The 25128-nt window shown below is 37.0% G+C and overlaps 1 protein-coding gene across 2 annotated transcripts; it reads right to left on the bottom strand.

Annotated features, from left to right (window-relative positions):
* Positions 1-64: 64 nt before the first annotated feature.
* On the bottom strand, positions 65-12253 carry CUNH2orf15 (chromosome unknown C2orf15 homolog). 2 transcript variants are annotated; one of them, XM_054586273.1, is made up of 3 exons: positions 12086-12253; positions 11394-11492; positions 65-466 (listed from the first exon to the last, which is right to left on the bottom strand). In XM_054586273.1, the coding sequence occupies exon 3, from the start codon at positions 414-416 to the stop codon at positions 141-143; it is 276 nt and encodes a 91-aa protein (XP_054442248.1). In that variant the 5' UTR covers positions 417-466; positions 11394-11492; positions 12086-12253; the 3' UTR covers positions 65-140. The 2 variants fall into 2 exon arrangements, with proteins under 2 accessions (XP_054442248.1, XP_054442256.1); XM_054586281.1 differs by lacking the exons at positions 11394-11492; positions 12086-12253 and adding an exon at positions 8614-8701.
* Positions 12254-25128: the final 12875 nt, after the last annotated feature.

Here is a 25128-nt window from a genome sequence, read left to right as displayed (position 1 = left end):
ATGATTCATAAACAGTGAAAAAAAAAGCAATCATCTTCCTTCATTTTGTTAGGTTTTCCTAATAAGGTCAGCTTCTTATTCAACACACCTCCTTAGACAAAAGCAATTTTTGGTTTCTTTGGTAATAGGTACAAATAACTTTATTCCACATCTGTTACTTCTATTCCATCACTTTCTTTAACATAAACCACTGAACCCAAGGCTTTCTCTGAAAGAGACCCTGTGCCAGTCTCTTTACTTCTTTTAAAGTTTTCTTGGTTTGTGTCTTCTAATCTTATTTTCTTGGTGTTTTGAAATAATTGAGTCACTGTTTCCAACTTGCTTTTCTCAGTCCCTTGCATTAAGTGATCATCCACTTTTGAATCCATACACATAGCAGATACCTGAGTAGCAGATTTACTAAGAGAAAATCCCATCGGAACAGCTGAATGAATATAGCAGCAGAAACAGTGCTTCCACTTGATTGCTTGAGGGAAAAAAATTGAAACAAGTGAATACAGGAATTTCAACCAACTTCATTACAATGTTTGTTTTAATGGAATGTCATGATGATACCAAAAACATTAAGTATAACACTGCTACCTCTCAAGTGTTTACATTTTTTCTGTGGGAGAGGTTGCATGTTCTACAGATTCTTTGAAAGTCTTTTTAAAAAGAAATTTACCAGGTTTTATGTATCATCACCTTTCAGAAAATAATAGAACTAATCTACTTGGCCTTTCCTATCATTATTGCTATAAAAAAATTTTCATTAATTATTAATGGATTAAGGAAATAATTACTGAAGTCCATACACTCTGCTAGGTGTCCTCACAATTGTAAACATAAACCAAGTAACACACCACCAGAATACATGAAGCAAAAACTGCGAGAACTGAAGTAAGAAATAGTTCTACACTAATAGTTGGAGACTTCAATACTCAACTCTCAATAATGGATACAACAACTAGAAAGAAAATAAGGAAATAGAAGACTTTAACAACAAATTAAAACAATTAGATTTAGTAACATAATAGAATATTCCACACAACAGCAGCATACACATTCTTCTCAAGTACATGTAGGACATTTGCCAGGATAAACCATGTCTTAGGCTATAAATTGACTCGCAATAGATTTTAAAAGGTAGATGTCATACAAAGTATTGTATCTTCTCTGATCACAATGGGATTCAGTAAGAAATCAATAACAGGCCCTGGCCAGGTAGCTCAGTTGGGTAGAGCATTGTCCTGATATACCAAGGTTGCAGGTTCAATCTCTGGTCAGCGCACATACAAGAATCAACTAGTGAATGTGTAAATACATGAAACAACAAATCGATGTTTCTCTCCCTTCCTCTCTCTAAAGTCAACACAAATCAATTAAAAAAATCAGTAACAGTAGTAAAACAGGAAAGTTCCCAAATATGTGGAAATTAAACAATACACTCTTAAACAACCAAAGGATCAAATAGACCACAAGGGAAATTAGAAAATACTTAGAGATGGATGTAAACAAAAACTATATCACCTTACAGGATGCTGCAAAATCAGTGCTAATGGGGAAATTTATAGCTATAAACACATAAAAAAAAAAAAAGACCTCAAATCAACAACTTGACCACTTAAGGAAGAAGAAAAAGAACAAACTAAATCCATAGCTAACAGAAGAAAGGAAATAATAAAGATTAGAGCAGAGGTAAATGAAATACGCCCCAGAAAAACTGGAGAAAAAAAAAATCAATGAAATTAAAAAGTTTCAAATTACTAAAATCAGAAATGAAAGTGGGGGACATTACTCTGATTCTACAGAAATGAGCATTATAGAGAGTGCTATGAATAACCGCATGCCGACAAACTGTATATCCTAGCTGAAGTGGACAAATTCCTAGAAACAACACCTGCCAAAATCAAGTCATGAAGAAACAAAATATAAATGAAGAAAATCTAAATAGGCCTATGACTACTAAAGAGATTGAACTTATAGTAAAAAATCTCTAAACAAAGAAAAGTCCTGGACTCAGTGCCTTCATTTGCAAATTCCACTTATGCTATTGTAACATTTAAAGAAGAACTCATACCAATCTTTCTTAAACTGTTTCCAAAAAATTGAAGAGGTGGGAACACTCTCTAATTCATTCTAGGAGGCCAGCATTATTACCCTGATACCAAAGCCAGGTAAACACACCACAAGAAAACTACAGACAATATCCCACATGGGCGTTGAAGTAAAATCCTTAACAAAATACTAGATAGCCAAATTCAGCAGCAAATTAAAAAGATTATACACTGTGACCAGGGGAATTTATTCCTAGAATGAAAGGATACTTCAACACATGAAAATTTATTGATGTAACACACCATATTACAGAATGAAGGAAAAGAACCATGATTGTGTCATTTGATGCAGAAAAAGCATTTGACAAAATTCAACTCTCTTTCATGATTAAAAAAAACAAAACAACCGGGAAAAGAAGGAAACTAAATAAAAGCCATATGTGAAAAGTCTAGTGCATATCACACTCAATGGAATAAACATTTCCTCTATAATCAGGAATAAGGAAAGGATGCCCAGTTTTGCCACTTCTATTCTAGCAAAAAGAAATAAAAGGCATATAAATTGGAAACGATAAAATAAAGTTATTATCTCTCTTCACAGATGATATAATGCTATAGGTAGAAAACTCTAAAGATTAAAAAAATATTAGAATAAATAAGTTCAGCAAAATAGTGGGATACAAAGTCAACATGCAAAAATCGGTCACATTTCTGTTTGTTAACAATGAACAACCTTAAAAGGAAAATAATTTCATTTACAGTAGCATAAATATAGTAATAAAATACATAGAAATTAACCAAAGAAGTTAACCTAAAGAATATAAATGGCCAATAAGAAAATGAAAAGATGCTCACCATCACTAACAGGGAAATGCAAATCATAACCATGAGATACTGCCTCATCCCCAATAGGATGGTTAGTATCAAAAAAACCTCAGAAAATAACAAGTGTTGGTGAGGATGTGGAGAAACTTACACATTATTGGCAGGAATGTACAATGGTACAGCTCTTGTGGAAAACAATTTGGCAGTTCCTCAAAAAATTAAAAATAAAATTACCATATAATCCAGCAAACTAACTTCTGGACGTACACCCAAAATAATTTTTTTTTCCAGCTCTCTTTTATTTTTTTTTTAAATATATTTGTCTCTGCCTCCCCCCCACCACTTTCCCTTGACCCCTCCCTCTTTCCCTCCCTCAGCTCTTCCCCTTTGGTTTTGTCCATGAGTCCTTGCTATGTGTTCCTTGACTTTCCCCTTCCCTTCCTTTTCCCTGCCCGCCCCCCTTCCCTCGTGTCTCTGTTGAATTCTTTTCCTTTCACTGTGGCTGATCTTAATTTTCCTTGCATCTTTGTATTGTTGGTTAGGTTCCGCTTATAGGTGAGATCATATGGTATTTGTCTTTCGCCCCCTGGCTTATTTTGCTTAGCATAATGCTCTCCAGTTCCATCCATGCTGTCGCGAAGTTTAGTAGTTCTTTTTTTCCTTCTGCTGCGTAGTATTCCATTGTGTATATGTACCATAACTTTTTGATGCAATCAACTACTGATGGGCATTTAGGTTGCTTCCAACACTTGGCTATTGTAAATTGTGCTGCTATGAACATTGCGGTGCCTCGGTTCTTTTGTATTGACGTTTTGGTATTCTTAGGGTATAGTCCCAGCAGGGGAATCACTGGATCAAAAGGCAGTTCCATTTTCAGCTTTTTGAGGAAATTCCACACTCTTTCCACAGTGGCTGCACCAGTCTGCGTTCCCACCAACAGTGGGATAGGGTTCTCTTTTCTCCACAGCCTCGCCAGCACCTGTTGTTTGTTGATCTGTTTATGATGGCCATTCTGACTGGTGTGAGGTGGTACCTCATGGTGGTTTTGATCTGCATTTCTCTGATGGCTAGTGATGCTGAGCATCCTTTCAAATGCTTCTGGGCCCTCTGTATCTCCTCCTTCGAAAAGCGTCTGCCCAGGTCCTTTGCCCATTTTTTGATTGGATCGTTTGTCGTCTTGGAGTGGAGTCGAGTGAGTTCTTTATATATCTTGGAGATCAAACCTCTATCTGATGTATCACTAGCAAATATATTTTCCCATATGGTTGGCTCCCTTTTCATTTTGCTAATGTTTTCTTTAGCTGTGCCGAAGCTTCTTATTTTGATGAGGTCCCACTTGTTTATTCTTTCCTTTATGTCCCTTGCTTTAGGAGACATATCAGTGCAAAAATTGCTGCGTGGGACATCTGAGAGTTTCCTGCCAATGTTCTCCTTTAGGACTTTGATGGTGTTGTGACTTATATTTAAGTCTTTTATCCATCCTGAGTTTATTTTTGTGTATGGTGTCAGCTGATGATCCAATTTCAATTTTTTGCATCCAGCTCTCCCAACACCATTTGTTGAAGAGGCTGTTATTGCTCCATTTTATGCTTCTGCCCCCTTTGTCAAATATTAGATGCCCATATAGACCTGGGCTTATTTCTGGGCTTTCTATTCTGTTCCACTGGTCTATGGGTCTGTTCTTGTGCCAGTACCAGACTGTTTTGAGTATAGTGGCTTTGTAGTAGAGTTTGATGTCCGGTATTGTGATCCCTCCTACTTTGTGTTTCTTTCTCAAAATTGCTGAGGCTATTCGGGGTCGTTTATGGTTCCATATAAATTTTTGAAATGTCTGTTCTGTTTCTGTGAAATACATCATTGGTATCTTAATAGGGATTGTGTTGAATCTATAAATTGCTTTGGGTAGTATGGACATTTTGATGATATTAATTCTTCCAATCCATGAGCACGGTATATACTTCCATTTATTTGTGTCTTCCTTAATTTCTTTTTTCAATGTTGTATAGTTTTCTGCATACAGGTCTTTTACAACTTTGGTTAAATTTATGCCTAGGTACTTTATTTTTCTTTTTGCTATATCGAATGGTATTTTTTCTCTGATTTCTTCTTCTTCTATTGCATTGCTGGTGTACAAAAATGCCTTTGATTTCTGAATATTGACTTTGTATCCTGCTGTTTTGCCAAATTCACTTATTAGGTTGAGGAGTTTTTTGTAGACCCAAAATAATTGAAAGTGGAGTATCAAAGATATATTACTACACCCATGTTCATAGTAGCATTGTTCACAATAGCTAAAAAGTGGAAATAACTCAATTGCCCATCAATAGCTAAGCAAGATGTGGTATATTCATACACTGGAATATTATTCAGCCTTAAAAAGGAGGAAATTCTTCAATATGCTACAAACTGCTGAACTTTGAGGACATTACACTCAGTTAAATGAGTCAGTCACAAACAAATACTGTATATATGTAAATGAAGTTAAGTACTTTACTTATGTGAAGTACTTAGACTAGTCAAAATCCTAGAGATGGAAAGTAGAATGGTGGTTGCCATGGGGAGTTGTTTTTTTTTAAAGATTTTATTTATTTTTAGAGAGAGGGGATAGAAGGGAGAAAGAGGGAAAGAAACATTGATGTGTGAGAGACACACCAATAGGGTTCACAGGCTGACACTCAATCCACTGAGCCACACCAGCCATGGTGGCTGTTATTGTTTAATGGACATAGAGTTTTAGTTTTACAAGATTAAAAGAATTCTGGACATGGATGGCAGTGATAGCACAACATTATGAATATATTTAATGCCCTGCACTGTACACTTAACAATGGTTAAGATGGTAAATTTTATGTTATGTATATTTTACCACAATACAAAAAAATAGATGTCCAATTAAGATTCAGTACTTTTTATTACAGATGCCCAATCTGTTAAGAGATGAGCATGCAACATGGCAGGAGGGCTTGGAATGGTTCTGAAGGAAGAGAGGAGAGTTTTCCAGTCAAGGTTGGGCTTTGAATGAAGGGCAGGAATTTGGAAAGCAGAGTTGACCAAGATGGCAGAAGGGAACAACTTTCTGTCACAAGGAAGATAGTAAAGACATGAAAGCCCAGTGCTTGTTAGAGAACAGTAATCTACTGAAGATAGGCTAGCAGCTATAGATGAAAACTATTGAAACATTTTTTAGAATGTATTATTTCTTTAATATTTATGCAATGTGGTATCTTTTATGAGTTTACAGTTCCATCCCCATCAAGCCCTATCACTTATTGACTGATTTCTAAAGATAACATCTTAAAAACTTTTTTATCAATATTTGTGATTGAATAGCAGTGTTAACTCTACAACAGAACAGAGTCCTGGGCCTTCTGTAGTATCTTAAACACAGTAGTTATTCAAATGTTTATGTAACAATTAAAAAAATAGTAATTTGGCTTTCTAGGCATCAAATACAATTTAGCAAAATTTTAAAAAGATCTCTCTGATCATATTCTAAAATCTTTCTTATATTTGGAACTTGAAGATGAATTCTTTTTCCTCATCAAATAAATATCCAATATTCAAATTAATAAAACTGAATTTATATGTTCTTTAGTTTCTCCTCTTTATTTAAAAAGGAAACACTCCTGTCAAAAATGCATAACTTGAACTTAATCATGAAGAAACAATCAGCTAAATACAAATTGGGAGACATATAAATAGTCTGTAATAAAAAATATCAATGTATGAAAGACAAAGAGAAGTTGAAGAATTGTTCCAGATTAAAGGAGACTAAAGAGATAATTTTCAAATGTAGTGAATGATACTGAATTGGGGAGAGGGGTAGGAAATGTATTAAAAAAGGATGGTTTATAATAATTCTATCACATCCATGTTAAGTGTCCTGAATATTATAATTATATTGTGGTCATTTATATAAGTGAATATCCTTGGTTTTAGGAGGTAACATGCTGGAACAGGGGTAAGGATCATATTTACAACTAGTTTCCAAATTATCTAGCAATAGATAGTTACTGAGAGAAAATAAAATATGTAACATGTTAATAGTTGTTGAGTCTGTGGTTAAGGATAAAAAAATACTGTTTTTATTCTTGTTCAATTTCTAGATGGTTAAAATTCTCAAAATGCAAATTTGAAAAGAATATAACTAATAACTATATAAAACAACACACTGCATTTGAAATCAACAAAGGTAAAATAATGGTAATGTATATAATTATCAACTAGCACATGAAATTCAGTCTGACAGAGGAGTGGGAGAAGAGCCAAATACAATAGGGTAGATTTGGCATTAGGAGTCTCACCTTGACTTGTCTGGGATCTTGAGTACATGAAGGGAGGAAAAAATGTATTTGGGGTCTCTTGGATCTGATATTTGGATTGCCTCAGAAAGAAATTGTGAATGCATAAGGAAGAATAAAGTTTCATATACAGCTAAATAAATTTGGAGACAAGACACACACAGAGACACATACACACACACACACACACACACAGGGACTTGCCTTACCACATGTTAAGGTATGTTACAAAATCAAAATAACAAAAACTGGTGTAGGTGCAGGAACAAATAAATGACCAATAGGACATAACAGTTCTAACTTGCACCTAGACATGTACAGGAAATTCACATATGATAAAGGTGGCACTGTATGGCAAAGGGGATAGAATAAACTAAGCTTAGTATGATAGCACTGTGAATCGTGGCTCACCATTAGATGAAAATAAAGCAGAATATAGTTCTATGCAAAAGTGGACTCTGAATGCAGTAAAGACCTAAATGTGAATGGTACAACTATAATCACAATTATAAAATGTAGGACAGTATATTTGTAACCTTGGGGTGGAGAATTAAATAAGGAGACAACAGGTGGGTCTATGCACAATTAATAATTTCAATAAAGAAACTATAAACTAAAAAAAAAAAAAAATGGAGAAGAGATTGGAAGATGTGCTGTCCAAAGCTGAAAAAAAGGTTTAGCTAGAACTTAAAAATCAACAAGGAAAGAGGAAACCCAATAGAAAAATGGGCAAAAGATAGAAAGACATAATTCACACACAGATTGGGGGATCCCAAATTGATAATGAGTATATAAAGACATGTTTAAATTTACTAGGAATCAAAGAAATGCGAGTTTACTACCATCAGAATGGCAGACATTAGAAAGTTGGGTGATATCAAGTATTAAGGAGACACTGAATACAAGGGGAATGTAGGGTGACAGCAAAACGTGTTCATTTTTTTTTGTTGAAGTAATTTTTAAAAAATTTTTATTTACCTTTTTTTAGAGAGAGGGGAAGGGAAAGAGAGAGGGAGAAAAACATCGTTGTGTGAGAGAGAAATACACATTGGTTGTCTCCGGCATATCCCCAACTGGGGACCTGGTCCATAACCCAGGCATGTATTCTGACCAGGAATTGAACTGGCAACTTCTCAGTCCACAGGCTGGCATTCAATCCATTGAGCCACACCAGCCAGGGATGGTGGGGTAATTTTAAAGTCCTATTTAATATTCTACATCTAATCCTTCAATGAATCCTGATTCTATTTCTACTCTTGCCCCTCCCTCACCACTGCATGTTCTTCAAACTGTATCTGGAATGAGCCTTTTAAAATGTAAGCCGGATCACATCAATTCTCACTCCATGTCCTCAAGTTTTCTCTACATATCAAATCTCCAGCATAGGCAAAATAATGGCCCCCAAAGATGTCTAAGGTTGCAGATGGAATTAAAGCGCTTTAGCAACTGACCTTGAGGTAGAGAAATTATCTTGGATCAATTGGTGGTTACCAATGTAACAGCAAGCATCTTCATAAGAGGCAGGAATGTTACTCTGATGCAATGTCAGAAGGATCTGACAGGCCATTGCTGGCTTTGAAGATAGAAGGAGATCACAAGCCAAAGAAACTGGGCAGCCTGTAGAAGCTGAAAAGGCAAAAAAACTGATTTTCCCTAAGAGCCTCCATAAGGAATGCAGCTGGACTGACATCTTGATTTAAGTCCAGTAAGATGCATTTTGGACTTCTAACCTCCAGAACTCTAAGATAATAAATGTGTGTTGCTTAAAGCCACCAAATTTGTGGTAAACTGTTACAGCAGCAGTAGGAAGCACATACACAAAATAAAAATCTGTCATCTCAAACTTCCCTCCTCTTACTCACTCTGCATCCATCCCGTGATCTCACTGCTGTTCCTCAAGCACATGCTACGCAAAACCCCCTTCTGCCTCAGGGCCTGTGCACTTCCAATGCCCTCAGCCTGAAGAAATTTTTGAATTGCAAGCCAATTCTGTTGGGGATGATTGGTGACATGGGGCCTGAGACTAGGAAGACCCCCCTGACTTGTGCTTTCAGCCATGGTACAGAAACAAGGGCCAGATTTATCCTCATGCCCTAAACATGCTAAAAATAGAACAGACAAAACACATGAAAACAAGGTTTTAAGATACTGGACAACAGGCAGTACAGGCAAGTAATCCCTAACAGAAAGGAAATAAATAAGGTGAGCCCTGGAAGTGCCCCCTGCCTGGAAATTTCAATCTTTAGCACAAGGAGGGGGAACCCAAATTGAGTCAGTTATGTCCAGGAGTTGAGAAGATATAGTTCAGAGTTTAGGGAGCCCAAGGCAGCTAGAATTTGGAGAGTGGAGATGGGCAGTGAGAGAAAGTCCCAGCAATTTGCAGAAGATCCTCCACAACCCTTTGGCTGAATATTGATCAGTGCATATGTGTAAGGCAAATATTGAGGCCTGGGAAAGAACCAGCAGAAAGGAGAGGGTAGACTCGGGCCAAGAATAGAGTTCCCACCAGCCAGAGTGGAAAAAACTTCTACTACATGGAGCACTCAACAGAGTCCTCACAAAGATATTGGCTTGGTAAAGGCGCCAAATTAGCCCTAGATAAAGGCTATTTTGGACCTAAGAAAACTCAAAAGCAAGCTTCTAAAGCAGCACTGTTAAAGAGAACTTTCTGCAATGATTGTCCAATACAGAAGCTGCATGTGTACACTTAAATGTACATCATACAAGTAAGGAACTAAAAGTTAAATTTTATCTAATTTTATTAACAAATATAAATAGACATATGTACCTAGTGGTTACTATTTTAGACAGGGTAGCTCTAAAGGATCAAACTGTTTCCAGGTAACCGTACTGTATCTCAGAACAAAGGCTAAGTATATTTAAAGAAAAGCAACCTCCAGCACCAAACAATGTAAAATCTGCAATGTCTGGTAGGCAATAAAAACTTATGAGCTTTGGAAACAATCATAAAAATATGACCCATAAATAGGAGGAAAAAACCCAGTTGATAAAGATACCTAGAAATGACACAAATGATAGAATTAATATGAAAGCACCTTAACAGCTATTTTAATATATATTCTATATTTTCAAGGTGGAGGAAAGCGAGAGTATAATGAGGTAAAAAATGGAAGATAATAAAAAAATTAAACTTATAGAAATGAAAATACAGTTCTGACATGAACAAAAAAATCCCATTGTGGATGGGATTAACAGTTGAAGCAAAGAATAGTGAACTTGAAGATACACCATAGAAACTATCCAATTAAAAAATAAACAGAGGATCAAACAGCTTCACCTATGTGCAACTGGAGCTGCAGATTTTTTTGAGGGGAACAGGGAGGTACTCAGAAAAAAAAAAAAGACAAAATAGAGGTCTTTTGTAATGAAGCTTATTCAATAATGATGGGAAAACTGAGGGAACAGAAAACCAAGACCTTAGAATTGCACAGGAGTGTGTCACAAGGGAGAGTGCAGAGGTACTATGAGAAGCTTAGCTGGGGCAGGGTGAAGCCCTGACCACTTGGTTTTCATTAAGGAGAGAAAATTTTACTTTCTTGGGCTGGTGGAGGAAATCATTACTGTGAAAAAAAGGAAAGTCTCCATACCCTGGTTTGGCTGTAAAATGATCTTCACGTTTCCAAAGAATCTTCAGTAACATCTAAGTGGTGTACAAAAATGCTTAATTTTTCCCCCACAGGGAAGTCCTTTCCTACCTTTTATTAATAATCCTCTCATCCCCCCCCCATGTCTTCAACTCTAAGAGTTGTGAGGTTCCCACATTTTTTTCTATTTCTTGTAAGAATGCTAGATAATGAGAACGTTTTATTCAAAATAATCTTAGTATCTGAAGAGGAAATGAGATTATACATTGTTTTCCCTAAAATAACTTTTCATGTCGGTCACTGAGAGCTCATGCTTTTTTATTTTCTATCAATTAGGTATAATTATATTTCAGAGGAAATGGACTGTACCTCTTGGAACCTCTGTCTTCTTTATCTAAAATAACAGCAACACTCTTTATTTTTTTAGTATCTAGTTATACTTACAAAGTATGATATCTGAAAATGCTATAAAATGAGAAAATGTAATGCCATACATGATGAAAAATTTGAGCACAGAACGAAAAACATATGGCACTTATATTTAAATGTACTTTTTATGAAGAAATTTGTTCTAAAATTTGTTTATGCCTGCCAATAATATATTGTGGGCAAAAATAGGTACGTACCTGTCAAAACCAGGAACTGTGAGATTTTGAAATGTACAGGCGAATACTAAATCAATATCATCAGAGAACAGCTTTAAAAACCTTGTTATCTATTTTCACCTGTGGAAAAGACAGGGAGACAGAGTCACCGTTAACGTTTAGAAGCCCCTGGGTTATTTAAGAAAGGTGAGACATGTTAAACATTAAGAAATTAATTAAAGACATTTCTTTTCAAGCTGGGCTCTAAAATTTTTGCAGAGTGAAATGTAGTTCTCATTCTTTTTCACTAAAAAGCTCGTTTTTCCACTTTTAGGTAATGTGGTTAATTTTAACGTAGTTGGATGGCCAAAAATATTATACCTGGTTAATTTAAAATAGTGTTCCCTAATTAAGAGCATACAAGTTTAAATGGTATTGAACGGGAAAATAATCGATACAATATTAAATATTAGTGACGTAGTATACTCTTTCCTTTTCGTAGTATACCATCACCAATTTTTCTGGAAAGGGGATGGCAAGTGGGAAAGGAATACTAAGCAGGAATCTGCGCTTTCATTGTTAGCTCTGCCACTTCCCGATTCAACCCTGACCCGACTGTGCAGGGCTGACCCGGGCCGGGCGGCCTCAGGCCCCCCAAGATTGCAGGCCGCCGGCGCTAGGACCCAAATTGGGAGGCTCCCCTAAAGCCGGCTGCGGCAAGAGAGCACACCAACCTCCCAGCGCCCAAGAGCAGCTCTGAGGAATAAAGAGTTCACTGAACGTGGGTCCGGAATGGTGCCTAATCTTTGCGAAAACTGGTACAAAGCCTTAGCAGCAAAACAGGAGGTATTCCAGAGCTTCGGGAAGGAAGCGGGAGGGCACACTGGCCTGCGCATGCGCGTTCATTCCAGGTGCAGCCGCAGGTGGCAGAGAGCAAGATTTAGGTCGGTCTGGAAAAAGAGTGGCAACTGGTTACTAGGAGACGGGACGCCCGGGTTGGACGTCTAGGCGCTGCGCCGGCATGCGCCTGCGCGGCGCGAAGGGACCAGAAAGAGGCCTTTTTATAGGCGTCTGCTAAGGCTGGCAGGTGGACGTACGCGTCGCTACGTGTGTGTGTGCAGGCGCAGGGCTTGTGGTCACCGCGAGAGGTGGGGGGTCGAGCCAGGTACGCGTGCGCACAGGGATTGTGGGCGCGCGGGGCGGAAGCGGAGCGAAGGCGCCGGGGAGGTGGAGGACAAGCCCCCTCAGGTACACAACGTGAGGGCGGGGCCGACGGAGGCGCCGGCCGGCGCTAACCGCCCCTGCGGATCCTTCCCGCCGGGTCCCACCTCCCTCCACCTCCACCGGGGCGGGGCCAGGTCTATCTGGAGGTGGGAAGGGAGGGGAATGGGGCGGAGGATGGAGGTGGGGTGGGGCCTGGATCCCCGGCGGAGACCGAGACCTGGCAGTCGCCGGCATGAGCTCCGAGGAGGTCAGCGAAAGTCCGGGGAGGGACCCGGAGCTCCAGGTAGAAAGCAGCGGTGATGCGCCGGGTTGGGATAAAGCAGCTTCTGGGCGGGAAGGCCTCCGGGAGGGCAGCTGCAAGAAAGAGTGTGTGGCGGGGGTTGGGGGCTCTGGGTGACTCCGAGGTAGATATTCACTGCTTGAGCTTCTGTGAGGGGCAGTGAGCAGGCGGAATTGCGGCCCTTGAGTCTCTCTAGGAGCAAACTTTGCTCTTGTTGCCGTTTCTTAGGAGTTTAGGGTTGAGCCCAGTTCCTATGGTGACCGCTTCGCTTCCCGCCGCAGCTCTCTGCTTGTTTGTTGGGGGAAACTTTTCGGTTTAGGTAGGCTCTAGAGTGAAGCTGAGGAATTTGGAAGTCAGAGATTTGGGAGTTAAACCTTGCTTATCCTGAATCCCAACCTCTCACTTCTAAGGCTCTTTATAGACTTTAGGAGGCCGAGATTACGTAGACATTTGCATGACCATCTCATATAAATTCAGTAGGGAAGTTAGGGTAAACTGGCTTTTTTTTTGAAAAGTAGTTGAGACAAAAGTGAATAACTGAGGCTATTATGGACCTAAATACGTATAAGAATAGTTCCCCCCACCCCCCTTAAATAATAAAGTCAAGAATTGCGGCTTCTGGAAAACTTTGTAAAGATGTTGGTGTCCCAGGGTATTTCTTTTTCCACTACACGTCCTTATATCTCAGGGTATTCGGTGTTTAAATTTCCTCTCCTGGCATTTCAACTACACTTCTTTTTTGTTGTTGTTTTACCTATAAGGACATAAATAGGATAACAATTGGTTTTTAAAAAGTAGAAGAACACAGGTTAGTTATAAATATAAAAGGAAAGTGTCACGTCCTTTAAATCTCCCTCCAGGATAAAACTGATTTTTGTTCGTATTTTAATTAATCAATGAATTAAATTAGTCTTAATGGGAAATAATTAGGAAGGTATATTAAAGAAATATTTAAGTAACAAACTTTATAATTAATGGCAGCTTCCCAAATATATGTTATATTGTTTATGTTCTGAAAGAAATCACTGCTTTAGCCCAGCATATAATCAGTTTTAGAGATTTTCTGGGCTCTCTTTCGATCTTCTTTTTTAGTTGCTTAGTACAATTTGTTTTAGGATAATTTGCTTTGAAAGCACTCCAGATCCAGAGGCAGTTAGAGCAGATGTTATTATTTATTACCTTTTTCCATCTCACACCCCGTTGTAGCCACTATGATAGCCATTTCCTTGCGTTTTATATTTATTTTTTATAGGTGCTTCATCTTTGTATGTGAACATTCTAGTTTGACCTGTTTTTTGAACTTTATATAAATGGAATTCTAAGTATTCCTTTACATTTTGCTTCTTTACTCGACATTGTTTTAAAGATTTAGCCTTGTTGTTCCTTATAGTTTATTGTTTAGTGTTTGTTGTAAGAGTATACCACAATTTATCTACTCTTATCTTGGGGGACATTAAGGATTTAACAGCTTTTGGTAAAGGTGAACACTCCTGTGAACTTTCATATACAGGTACCCATGATAATCTTTTGAAGTGAGCTAGTTAGTAAGGCAGTTCCATGTCTTTGTTATGCTACTAACATCAGTTCCTGTCTCCTTAAATTCTTTTAGTTGAGAGAAACCTCTTGAAAACAGATATTTAACCCCTTATGTTTCCAAGCGTTCTTGATAAATGGTATCTCTCATAAGGCCATTTATTCATGCTCTTTTAAAAAATAAGTTATTTCTTTACAATATAATCTGAATTGAAGAGAAATGAGGACTTGGGGTTTAAATGGAATGACTAGGAGAGATTACTTCTTTTTCATAAAGATTAAACATTGTGGCTTTACTGTTTTGTTTGAAGTGAATTCCCAAAACATTTGTTCACCTATTTTTCTTATAAACACAAAAACCTATTTCAAAATTATTCAAAATTTTGTATGGTTCTCTATATCTTTCTGTTAGTGAGGCTATTCCTTCCTACTTCAAAGTGGTTATCAGTCTAAACATTTGGGGATAAATTTATAAAAAGAAAATAAGTTGACCTTATGTGGGACTAGACTTCAGAATCCCATATAAAATACTCCAGTAGTTTCAATTATTCTATCAAAATGTTCGGTAAACATTTGTTGAGCACATATTATATACCTGATATTTTGCTTAACACTGATGATAATTTTTAGCACATGATTTCAACTTCCATTTTCACTGAAAAATTAAAATGCTACCAGGCAGAGACTTCTTTGAATTTCTACCTCTTAACTTTCCCTGACCTTGCTTTTTTCTTTCTTGTCTTAGAGGAGACAAATTTCCACTCTTTATCTAACTCTTCACCTGCACTTGCTTTTCTCTTTCTTGTCTTGAAGAACAATGCACACCTTTTACCTGGGTTTCCTTTTGTTAACCCAGTGGCCTTTCTCCATTAGTTAGCATTAAGCCACATCTTAAAATCTTCATTGTGCTTATGCTGTAGGGCTTCTTAACCTGGAGTACAAGAATTTAGGGAGTTCTTGAACCCTCTGAAATTGTGAAGTTTTGTATGTGTTTGCAATTAGAAGAGGACCTGGGGCTTTTTTTAAATTCTGGAAATCTTCCTTGATATAAAGAAAAATAAGAAACAAGTTTTCCTTCTTTTGTAATTCCCCTTCAACACCCTCTATCTTCTAACTTTCCCTCTACCACCTTCTAACTTTCTCCCCTCCTCTCTTCTCACCATGGTACTTAGTAAAAGAAATCTACATTTTCTATTTCCTTTTTATTGCTACTAAGTTATTAGTCCTCATCAAACTTTCACCTCATCCCTACCATTAAAACTACTTTGTTCCAATCATTAAAATTGATTATTTAAAAACTGTTTGAGTATCAATTTTTTAAAAAGATTTTACTCATTTTTAGAGAGAGGGGAAGGGAGAGCAAAGAGGGAAAGAAACCTTGATGTGCAAGAAACATGTCAGTCACCAACTGGGGACCTGGCCCACAACCTAGGAATGTGTCCTGAGAATCACACTGGCAGCCTTTCAGTTCACAGGCCAGCATGGAATCCACTGAGCCACACCAGCTAGGGCTTGAGCACCAGTTTTGTGCTGAGCACATTTCTAGGCATTTAGAGAGATGTAACATGATCAGGTAAGAGTCTAGATCTTTTGGACCTTATGTTCTAGAAGGGGAATAGACAAATGAAGAAATACATGATATAATTTCAAATGGTATAAGTGTAAATAATCTAATAAGAGAGTGACTAGTAGAGAGGCTACTTTAAGCGTGAGGTCAGGGAAGACCTTCTGACATTTTAACGGAAGAGCTGGGCCCCTGGGGGTAAGATGGAGCCAGCCCTGAAAAGGGCTAGGGGAGTATTCCTGGCAGAGGCAAAGTCAGGGCAGAAGCTTCAAAATGGAATAATATTGGCACAGTAGAAGAAGAGAAAACCCCCCGATAAAGCTGGTTGGTGAACAGAAAATAAGTACTAGGTCTGTTTTGGGCGTGAAGGCAGGGGTCAAATCATACAGGACCTTAAAACGTTTGGACATTAGACTAATTGCAGCGGGAAGCCATTGGACTGTTTTTAAGCAGGGTATCATTGTTTTAAAGTGATTGTTTTGATTTCAGTTTGGAAACTAATTGTATGGAGCAACAGTAGAAGCAGAAAGATCAGTTAGGAAACTGTTGTGGTTATCCATGTGGGAGATCATAGTGACTTGAAATATGGAGATGGTAATAAAAATGCAGAGAAGTGGGTGGATTTGGACTTAGGACCAACAGGGCTTATTGATATATTTGATAGGGGTCAGGGAAAAAGTAAACAAAGACAACTCCTTGGATTTTTGATCTTGAGCACCGACCAAATGATAGTGCTATTTGACATGGGAAGGAACATAGTGGAGGCAGAAGAGTTGAGAGCAGAACTGCAGGTGGAAGAATTAGAGTCCGTTTTAGACATGTTAAAGTTGTAACGGCTGTGGACATCCAATAAACACCATATAAGGTGCTCTTTGTTAGTGCTCTGATATGTGTGTGTTCATAGCTTTTGTATTCTAAGTCTTTTGGAGGGAAGGAGAACTTAGAAATACTTTTCATAGTCCCTTTCTCTGTGTTCCCTTAGCATCCATGTGCATTCTGCTGATGTGGCCCTAATTATACTGTACTCTAATTTCTGATTTATTTGTTTGGGACTTCCCTAGATATATTGAGGGTTGAAATTACAGCTTTTTATTTGTTTTCAATCTTTCTATCACCAGAATCTAATACTGGTTCATCGTTATTCTAGCTATTTATAAATTTGTTTGATAATTGAATAAATGTAACTTCCATTCTGATAGTTTGAACTGAAACAGCGTTAGGGAAGTATATTTGAGAGAGATCTCAGTGAAAAGATCAGTAGGACTTGATAGCCAATTATTAAGTTGAGTCAGTGAGAGTAATTAGTCATGGTAGTAATTGTTAATAATAAAAATATATGTAGCACTTACTTTTGCCAGGCACTTTTCTAAGTGCTTTATGTATATTGACTCATTTAATGGTCATAGTAGCTCTTGGAGGCAAATACTGTTATCATTCCTATTTTTAGATGAAGCCACGGCCAAGAAATAACTTGCCTATAGTCATGCAGCTAAGAAGCGACAGAACTAGCATGATGAACATGAGCTGTCTGATGCTAATGAACATGCTCTTAACCACTATGCTTGCTATGTTACTTCCCACTGTAGAATGATTGTGATTCTAACTTGGGTGTTCATGATAACAATTTGCTGCTTGCACAGTACTTTTACTTGCGTTCTCTGAGAACACGAGTTCCATTCATAGTTCCATTTAGAGATCATGGGAATGTGGAAGGTATTCAGGTGGCAGGCCAGGCAAGGGCATTTCAGATACATTGATTTCTCTCCTTTTTTATTGCCTCCAAAGCTAGTGCAGGAAAAGTAGCAACTTTAATATGATTACTCACAGTTGTCAGGTAACCTCTTGGCCTCTTCCTACTTTTAATTTCTGAATTAGTCTGACAGGTAATTTAATAGAATCCCTACTGGACTGTTGAGTTTACCAAAGAGAGGAAGAAAAATTCAGTTTTATCTGCTTTAGTATATTGCTTCTTTATCAACCTCTAGAAATTATTACATCTTCCTATTATACAAATAACTCTGTGCAGATTGGGAGGAGTACAGAGAGCTCTAGGATGTTGCTTGTTCTTAACATTCTAATACCTTATGAGGAAGATATAAACCCAGAAAAACCAAATAACTGCATAAATTGTTCTGTAACCAATATATACAAAAGCCTCATTGAAGAAGTAATCATTATTCAATGGAGAAGTCAGAAAAAACCTCCTAGAGAAAGAATATGGAATTCAAGCTAAACCCTAGAATTGTCTTTAGTTTAATGGAGAAAAGGGTAGGGTAAGCCTTATGAATAAAAGATAACATGTTTTTGAATGTATAAAGAATGTGTGGAGTACTTTGGAATAGTTTGTCTTTAATAGAAGGATTCTTGGAGGTGTCAAGTAGGAGATACATTTGGAGATGTGGGAAAGGACCAAATTATGTAGAGCTTTGAATGCTATGCAGGTTTAGACTTTGCTTAATTTCCCTGAATTAATTTGGGCTGGAACCTATTTTAAAATAAGGAGATGAAGAATAAATATCAATTCAGTCCTTTTATGGGATTTTTTTTTATGGGTCTACTCTCTCTACTAGCGAAATAAGGACCACTGAGCAACTTTTTACAATAAAAATCTGCATTTTAACAAGTTTCCCAAGTGATTCGTATAGTCACTAAAAATTGCAAGTTATTGCTATAGTGAGGAGTCATTTGAATCTGTTAATCTAAGTCAAATGTTTATAAGTAAGAACATATTTTTCAACAGAAACTGTATAAGAAATGGTAGTTAGGATTTCATCCTACCCCATAAAGGCCACGATTCACAATTAGAAATAATCTGCAGTATCTAATGCTTAAGTTCTAAGTGAGACAGTAACTGCTGGAATGAAGAACAGAAAAGTAGACTTGTGTCTTGTTTAGGGCAAAGGAAAAAGGATGATAGGTCTGTCACACTGCTAAGTGCTGGATTAGGCAGAGTGTGACAAGGTCAATGACTGGGGAGCCCTGATCCTATAATTTCCAGAGCACTAGATTTTGGAGAATAATAGCTGTGTTGCCAGAGAGATCTAGGTTGCTTGTAGCATATTCTCTTAACATAAAGGCAGCCTTGATTCAGGGAAAGAACAAGTTAGTTCCCTAAATTATGCAATTTCTAAGATACATTGTCAAGTATGAAAACAATTCGGAGTAGTATGTATAGTATGTTTAAGTGAAATATATTGTTATTTGGCACACGTACAAATAAGTACTTGGGAAAAATTCCTAGAAATGAAGTTACTTGTATAGAAACTATGTGTATTTGTAATATAGCTAGATTTTATATCATTGTTCTCCATAAATATTGTGTCAATTTACACTGCCACCAGTGATGTATAAGAATGCTAAATTATATATCCAGCTATTTTATCTTTGCCAGTGTGACAGTTTAAAAATAGTATACAGTGTTGTCTTAATTTGTATTTTTCTAAATGGTGAGGTTGAATATCTTTAAATCTATGTAAAAGCCATGTACCCAAAATAACCATATTCATTGCCAATTTTTATATTAGGGTGTTTCTTTTCCTTTTTTATTATAGGAATTATTTATATATTAGGGAGGTCAGCCCTTTTTGATATGGGTAGCAGACATTTTTGTTAATATACAAAAGCAACAATAAACAGGTGGTTAGTGGCTACTATATTGGAAAATACAGGCCTAAAGGTAGACTACTTAATTTGCTATTCACCCAGTTTTTCCTTAGAACAGTGATTACCAAGGAGATAGGATGGGGTACATCTCTTTTGAAAAGTAGGATGTTCAGTATTATAATTTTATATTTGGAAAACACAGAAAAAGTAAAATTTTAAGAAAAAGCTTGCTGAAATCCTCTTTGCTAGTGTGACAAGGTTAAAAACAATTGAAAATGTACCTCAGAATGTTGTTAATATTTAATTTTTTTTTGAGAGAGAAACATCGGTTTGTTGTTTCAGTTATTTATGCATTCAGTGGTTGCTTCTAGTATGTACCCTGATAGGGGATCAGACCTGCAACCTTGGCATGTTGGGATTGAACTACCTGGCCAGGGCATATTTTTCAAAATTTTTTGATTGTTGTGAGAAATCACAAAGCTGTTTTAAACTGAATGCCTTGTATTATTCCTATTCTTTCCATTAGGTTACCACCAAAGAACATGATTTTGGTCTAGGGGCTCCATTTTCTGAAGCTGAAAAATACCAGAATACTCTTCAGCTAGAACAAGAAGTGAGAAAACAAGATAAATTCATCTCTACACTGAAATTACAGGTTACATTTAATTTATATATGTATTTCCCTGAGTTAATTTGGGTTGGGACATATTTTAAAATAAGAAGATGGAGAATAAATATTAGTTCAGTGCTGATTTTATGGGGTTCTTTTAATGAGTCTGAAATCATTTCATTTTTATCTTAACCATTTTCATACACATAGATCCAGAGTCAGTAAGTGCAAACTATGTGCCAGATGTTGTATTAGATGCTTTCAAGTACATAATCTTACTTCATCCCATCCTTGTGGAATAGTGATTTCACTTCTATTTCACAGACATGGAAGCTGAAGTTCTAAGAGGTTAAAGAATTATGATACTGAATTAATGGATGACAGAGCTGGGATTTCTCTGGAATCCCAAGTTGGCTAGGACTTGAACCCAATTCTCTGAATGCCAAATTCAGTATTGTTTCTCCTCTTCTTGTGTCTGATATGTGGTGTAGCTATTAGTAAAGGCAATTAAAAGAAACTGCCTTTCTAGCAAGAAGGAATAGGCTTATAAGGAAAAATAATCCTTATTCATCCTATTAAGTGCAGCTGAAAACTTTGAACATTATGTTTAAAGCAACCATAGAATACTGCAAGGTGGGAAGAAGAAGGAAGCCTAGTTAGGGACCTCAACACACAATGAATGACACGTTAGTTCCTGGATTTCCTTTTTTTTTCATATATTCCAGACAGTGCGGGAAAAACTGGCACTCAGAAACAACAATGGGTACAGACAAAAAGGATCTCAGAAAGGCCATCTCTCTCTAACCAATGGACTAGGAAGAGGACAGCCTAGCAAGGGAGACTACTTTTGACAATAACTGCCTGCTCTAAGCAACACAGTGAAAAAATACTATAGCCCCATTCCTGCCAGCAAAGACTAAGAGCCTAGACTTCTACCTTCACAAATTGTAACAAGGAGCCCCAGCTGCACCTTATATCCCCATCCCTGCACCCATTGCACTAAGTTCTCCATTCCAACAAGGTGGTGTCAAGGAAGAAGGTTGAGTTGGAAACCAAGACTTCTGTGCCCACAAGGCAAGTAAGAGAAGTTCCCAACTCCATAGTGTCAGTGGATACCACATGGGAAGCTTGCACATCTACCCCCACATGCTGGTAGGAGGTGCCCCCTTTCCTCCTTGCTGGAGTGGTGTCAGGGGAGACAGTGCAGAGTTAGGGTTTTTACCATGACCCAGCATTAACAAGTCTACCCACCTACAGTGGCAGTGGAGAACATGTGAGAGTAGTAATGAGTCACCTCTGTTCTTCCTAGCTATTGTGGTATCAGCAGAGGCCTAGTGAGGAGCCTGAACTTCCATCCTGCCTAGCAGTAACAAGGAGCTTCACCTTCTTCAGGTGTCCATGGAAGCCTCGGGTAGAAATTGGACTTCCATCTCATATAGTAGGAACAAGGCAGTGTCCTTTTTTTCTTGATGGACTCGTGTAATAGGAAACCTACTAAAGCACAAGAGCCAGAGTCTTGGGATACCAGGTTATGATTAAAAAAAAAAAAAAATCCCCATCCCAACAATCAGGAAGATCTCAATTTCAGTGAGAAAAGATAAGGTATCAGCCATCTTACAAATATTTCAACAAGCAATTTTGGACATGTCTGATAAACACAAAAGAACATAGAAAATCTTGGCAAAGAAATAAAAGATACAAAGAAGAACTAAATGGAAATTTTGAAAGCAACTAAGTTGTTTTTCAGTAACTGAATGGATAAACACTGTGGAGTGTCCATACAATGGAATTGTAAAAAGAAATGAGTTTTCAAGTGGCAAAAGGATGTGAAGGAACCTTGAAAGCATATTGCTAGTTGAAAAAAAGCCAATCTGAAAAGGCTACATACTTTATGATTCCAACTACATGATCTGGAAAAGACAAAACATAAGAGTCCTTAGAAAGATCACTGGTTGCCAGTGTTATGGAGAGAGGGAATGACGAGTGGAGCACAGGTGATTTTTAGGGCAGTGAACCTAGTCTGTATGATACAATAATGATGGATACATGTCATTATTCATTTGTCAGAACCCATAGAATCTACAACCCAAAGAATGAGCCCTAAAGTAAATTATGGACTTTAGTTAATAATGTTTTATTAACGTTGGTGTATCTATTTTAACTGCATTATTACAAGATGTAAATAAGAGGGGAAACTGTGTGTGTGTGTGTGTGTGTGTGTGTGTGTGTGTGTGTGTGTGTGTTAGTGGTGGGGAGAAAAAGTACATGGAAAATCCTTGTAATCCCTGATCAGTTTTTCTATAAACAATTTAAAACTGCTCTAAAAAAAATTAAGTCTGTTAAAAATGCATAGGAGCCCTGGCCTGGTGGCCCAGTTGGTTAGAGCATCCTATATATCAACAGTTTGTGGGTTTGATCCCCGGTTGGGGCACATGCCTAGGATGCATGTTCAATCTCTGATCGGGGTGTGTGTGGGAGGTAACTGATTAATGTTCCTCTCTAACATCGATGTTTCTCTCTCCCTCCCTCCCTCCCTCTCTTTCTCTCTCTCTCTCTCTCTCTCTCTCAAATCAATGGAGTATTTCCTCAGGTGAGGATTAAAAAAATGCATGGGAGAAAATGTTTCCAAATCATATATCTGCTGAGGGATTACTATCCAGAATATATAGAGACCTACCACAAATCAACAACAACAAAAAACCAATTAAAAAATGGGCAAAGGACTTGAATAGACATTTCTCGAAAGAAGATATATGCATGCCAATAAGCATGTGAAAAGATGCTCAACATCACTAACCACTAAAGAAATACAAGTTAAAACCACTTCATACCCATTAGGATAGCTGTTGTCGAAAGAAAATAACAAGTATTGGAGAAAATGAAGAGAAACTGAAGCTTTGTACATTACTAGTGGGAATGTAAAAATGGTGCAGCTATGTTGAAAAAAAATTTTGCAGTTTCTTAAAATGTTAAATATAGAATTAAAATCTGATCCCAGCTATTCCACTCCTAGGTATATCCCCAAAAGATTAAAAAAAAGGCCCTCAAAGAGATATTTGTACATCACTATTCATAGCAACATTATTCACAGTAGCAAAAAGTAGAAACAACCCAGATGTTCATCAACAGATGAATGGATAAACAAAATGTATGTACATACAATGGAATATTAGCTTTTAAAAATAAAATTCTGATACAGTGCTACAACATGGCTGAGCCTTGAAAACATGCTAAGTAAAATAAGGCAGGCGCAGAAGGACAAATGTTTTATGATTACACTTACACGAGATACCTTGAAAAGGAAAATTTATAGGTTTTGTTTAACAGGTACAGAGTTTCTACTTCGGGATGATGAAAAAGTTCTGGAAGTGGATATGGAATGGTTGCACAACATTGTGAATATTCTTAATGCCACTGAATTGTAAACATAAAAATGATTATAATTGTAAATTTTCTGGTGTGTGTGTTTCACTACAACAAAAAATAGTTAAAAAATACAATGACTGAAATTAAAATCTCATTGTTCTCGAACAACAAAATACATAGAAGAGAGGAATGAATCAGTGAACCTGAGAATAGAAAAATAGAAATTACCTGAACAACAGAGAGAAAATAGTTTGAAAAAATGACAGAGGCTCAGAACAAGTGGAACCATAACAAAAGATAAAACATTTGGGTCATTGTAGTCCCAGCAAGATAATGTAGGAAAGGGTGAAGCTGAAAAAGTATTTGGAGGAATAACGGCTAAATACTCCCCAAATTTGGCAAAAGACAAGACATTAAAGAAGGTGGGTGAATACCTACCTGGAGTCTCCCAAAGAGATCCATGCCAAGACACTTTAAACTTGTGAAAACTAAAGACAAAATTCCTGAAGAAACCAGAGAAATAATTCATTACGTAGAGGGGAACACCACTTCAAATGACAGTAGATCTGAAAACATGGGGTAAGAAGGAAGTGGCACAACATTTTTCAAGTGCTGGAGGAAAAAAACTGTCACCCTAGTATTCTGTATCTACAAGAGTATACCTTAAAAATGAAGGGAAAATCAAGACATTCTCAGATGAAGAAAGCTAATAGAATTGGTTGCCAGAAAAGCTACCCTAAAAGAATAGGAAAAGGAATCTCTTTAGGAAGAAAGTGTTAAAGAGAAGCAGTCTGGAAGACTAGAAAGGAAGGAAGAACAAACAGCATTTAGAGCAAAAACATGGGTAAATGTAATAGATTTTTTTCTAGTTTCCTAATTTATGTTTGTCAGCTGTAGTTCTCCATGCATGTAGGGGAAATATTTAAGACAGTTATTAATTGAGAGGGAAGGGATACAAAGGGAGGTAAGCTCTCTACACTTGAACTGGTAAAATGTAGGCTGTAATAAGTTGTGAATATATAATGTAACATCTAAAAAGCCATACAAAAACATATACTCAAAAACACTATAGATAAATAAAAATGGAATTCTAAAAATGTTCAGATAACCCACAAGAAAGCAGCAAAAACAAAACAGAAAAGTGAAAAAAAAGTCACTCCTGAATCATAAAAGTAATTACATTAAATATAGTCTCAGTGTACCCAATTAAAAGATGGAAACTAGCAGAGTGGATTGAAAAAACATTACCTAGCTTTATGCTGTCTACAAGAAATTATCTTTCAGTATAATATAGGTAGGTTGAAAGGTCGTTAGATACACAGACCTGAAATGAAGTAATTGCCCCTATTTGTAGATGACATGATCTGTTTAAGACATCTCATAAAATCAACACAGAAAACAATAAATGACTTCAGCAAGGTCAGAATACAAGATAAACATTAATTATATTTCTGTATGTTAGTAATCAACAATTAGATAGGAAATGGAATTGTTAGATGTAAATCTAACAAGTACAAGTTCCTACTCTGAAAATACAAAATTCTAATGAAATCAAAGATTTAAACAAGTGGAAAGACATATGTTCATGGGTTGGAAG

Source organism: Pteronotus mesoamericanus, unplaced genomic scaffold (assembly GCF_021234165.1).
Source record: "Pteronotus mesoamericanus isolate MK-2021 breed Mesoamerican mustached bat unplaced genomic scaffold, CSHL_Meso_final contig_121, whole genome shotgun sequence".
NCBI lineage: Eukaryota > Metazoa > Chordata > Mammalia > Chiroptera > Mormoopidae > Pteronotus > Pteronotus mesoamericanus.
Note: the sequence above shows the minus strand (reverse complement) of the source record. Positions and strands in the feature narration are given on the sequence as shown.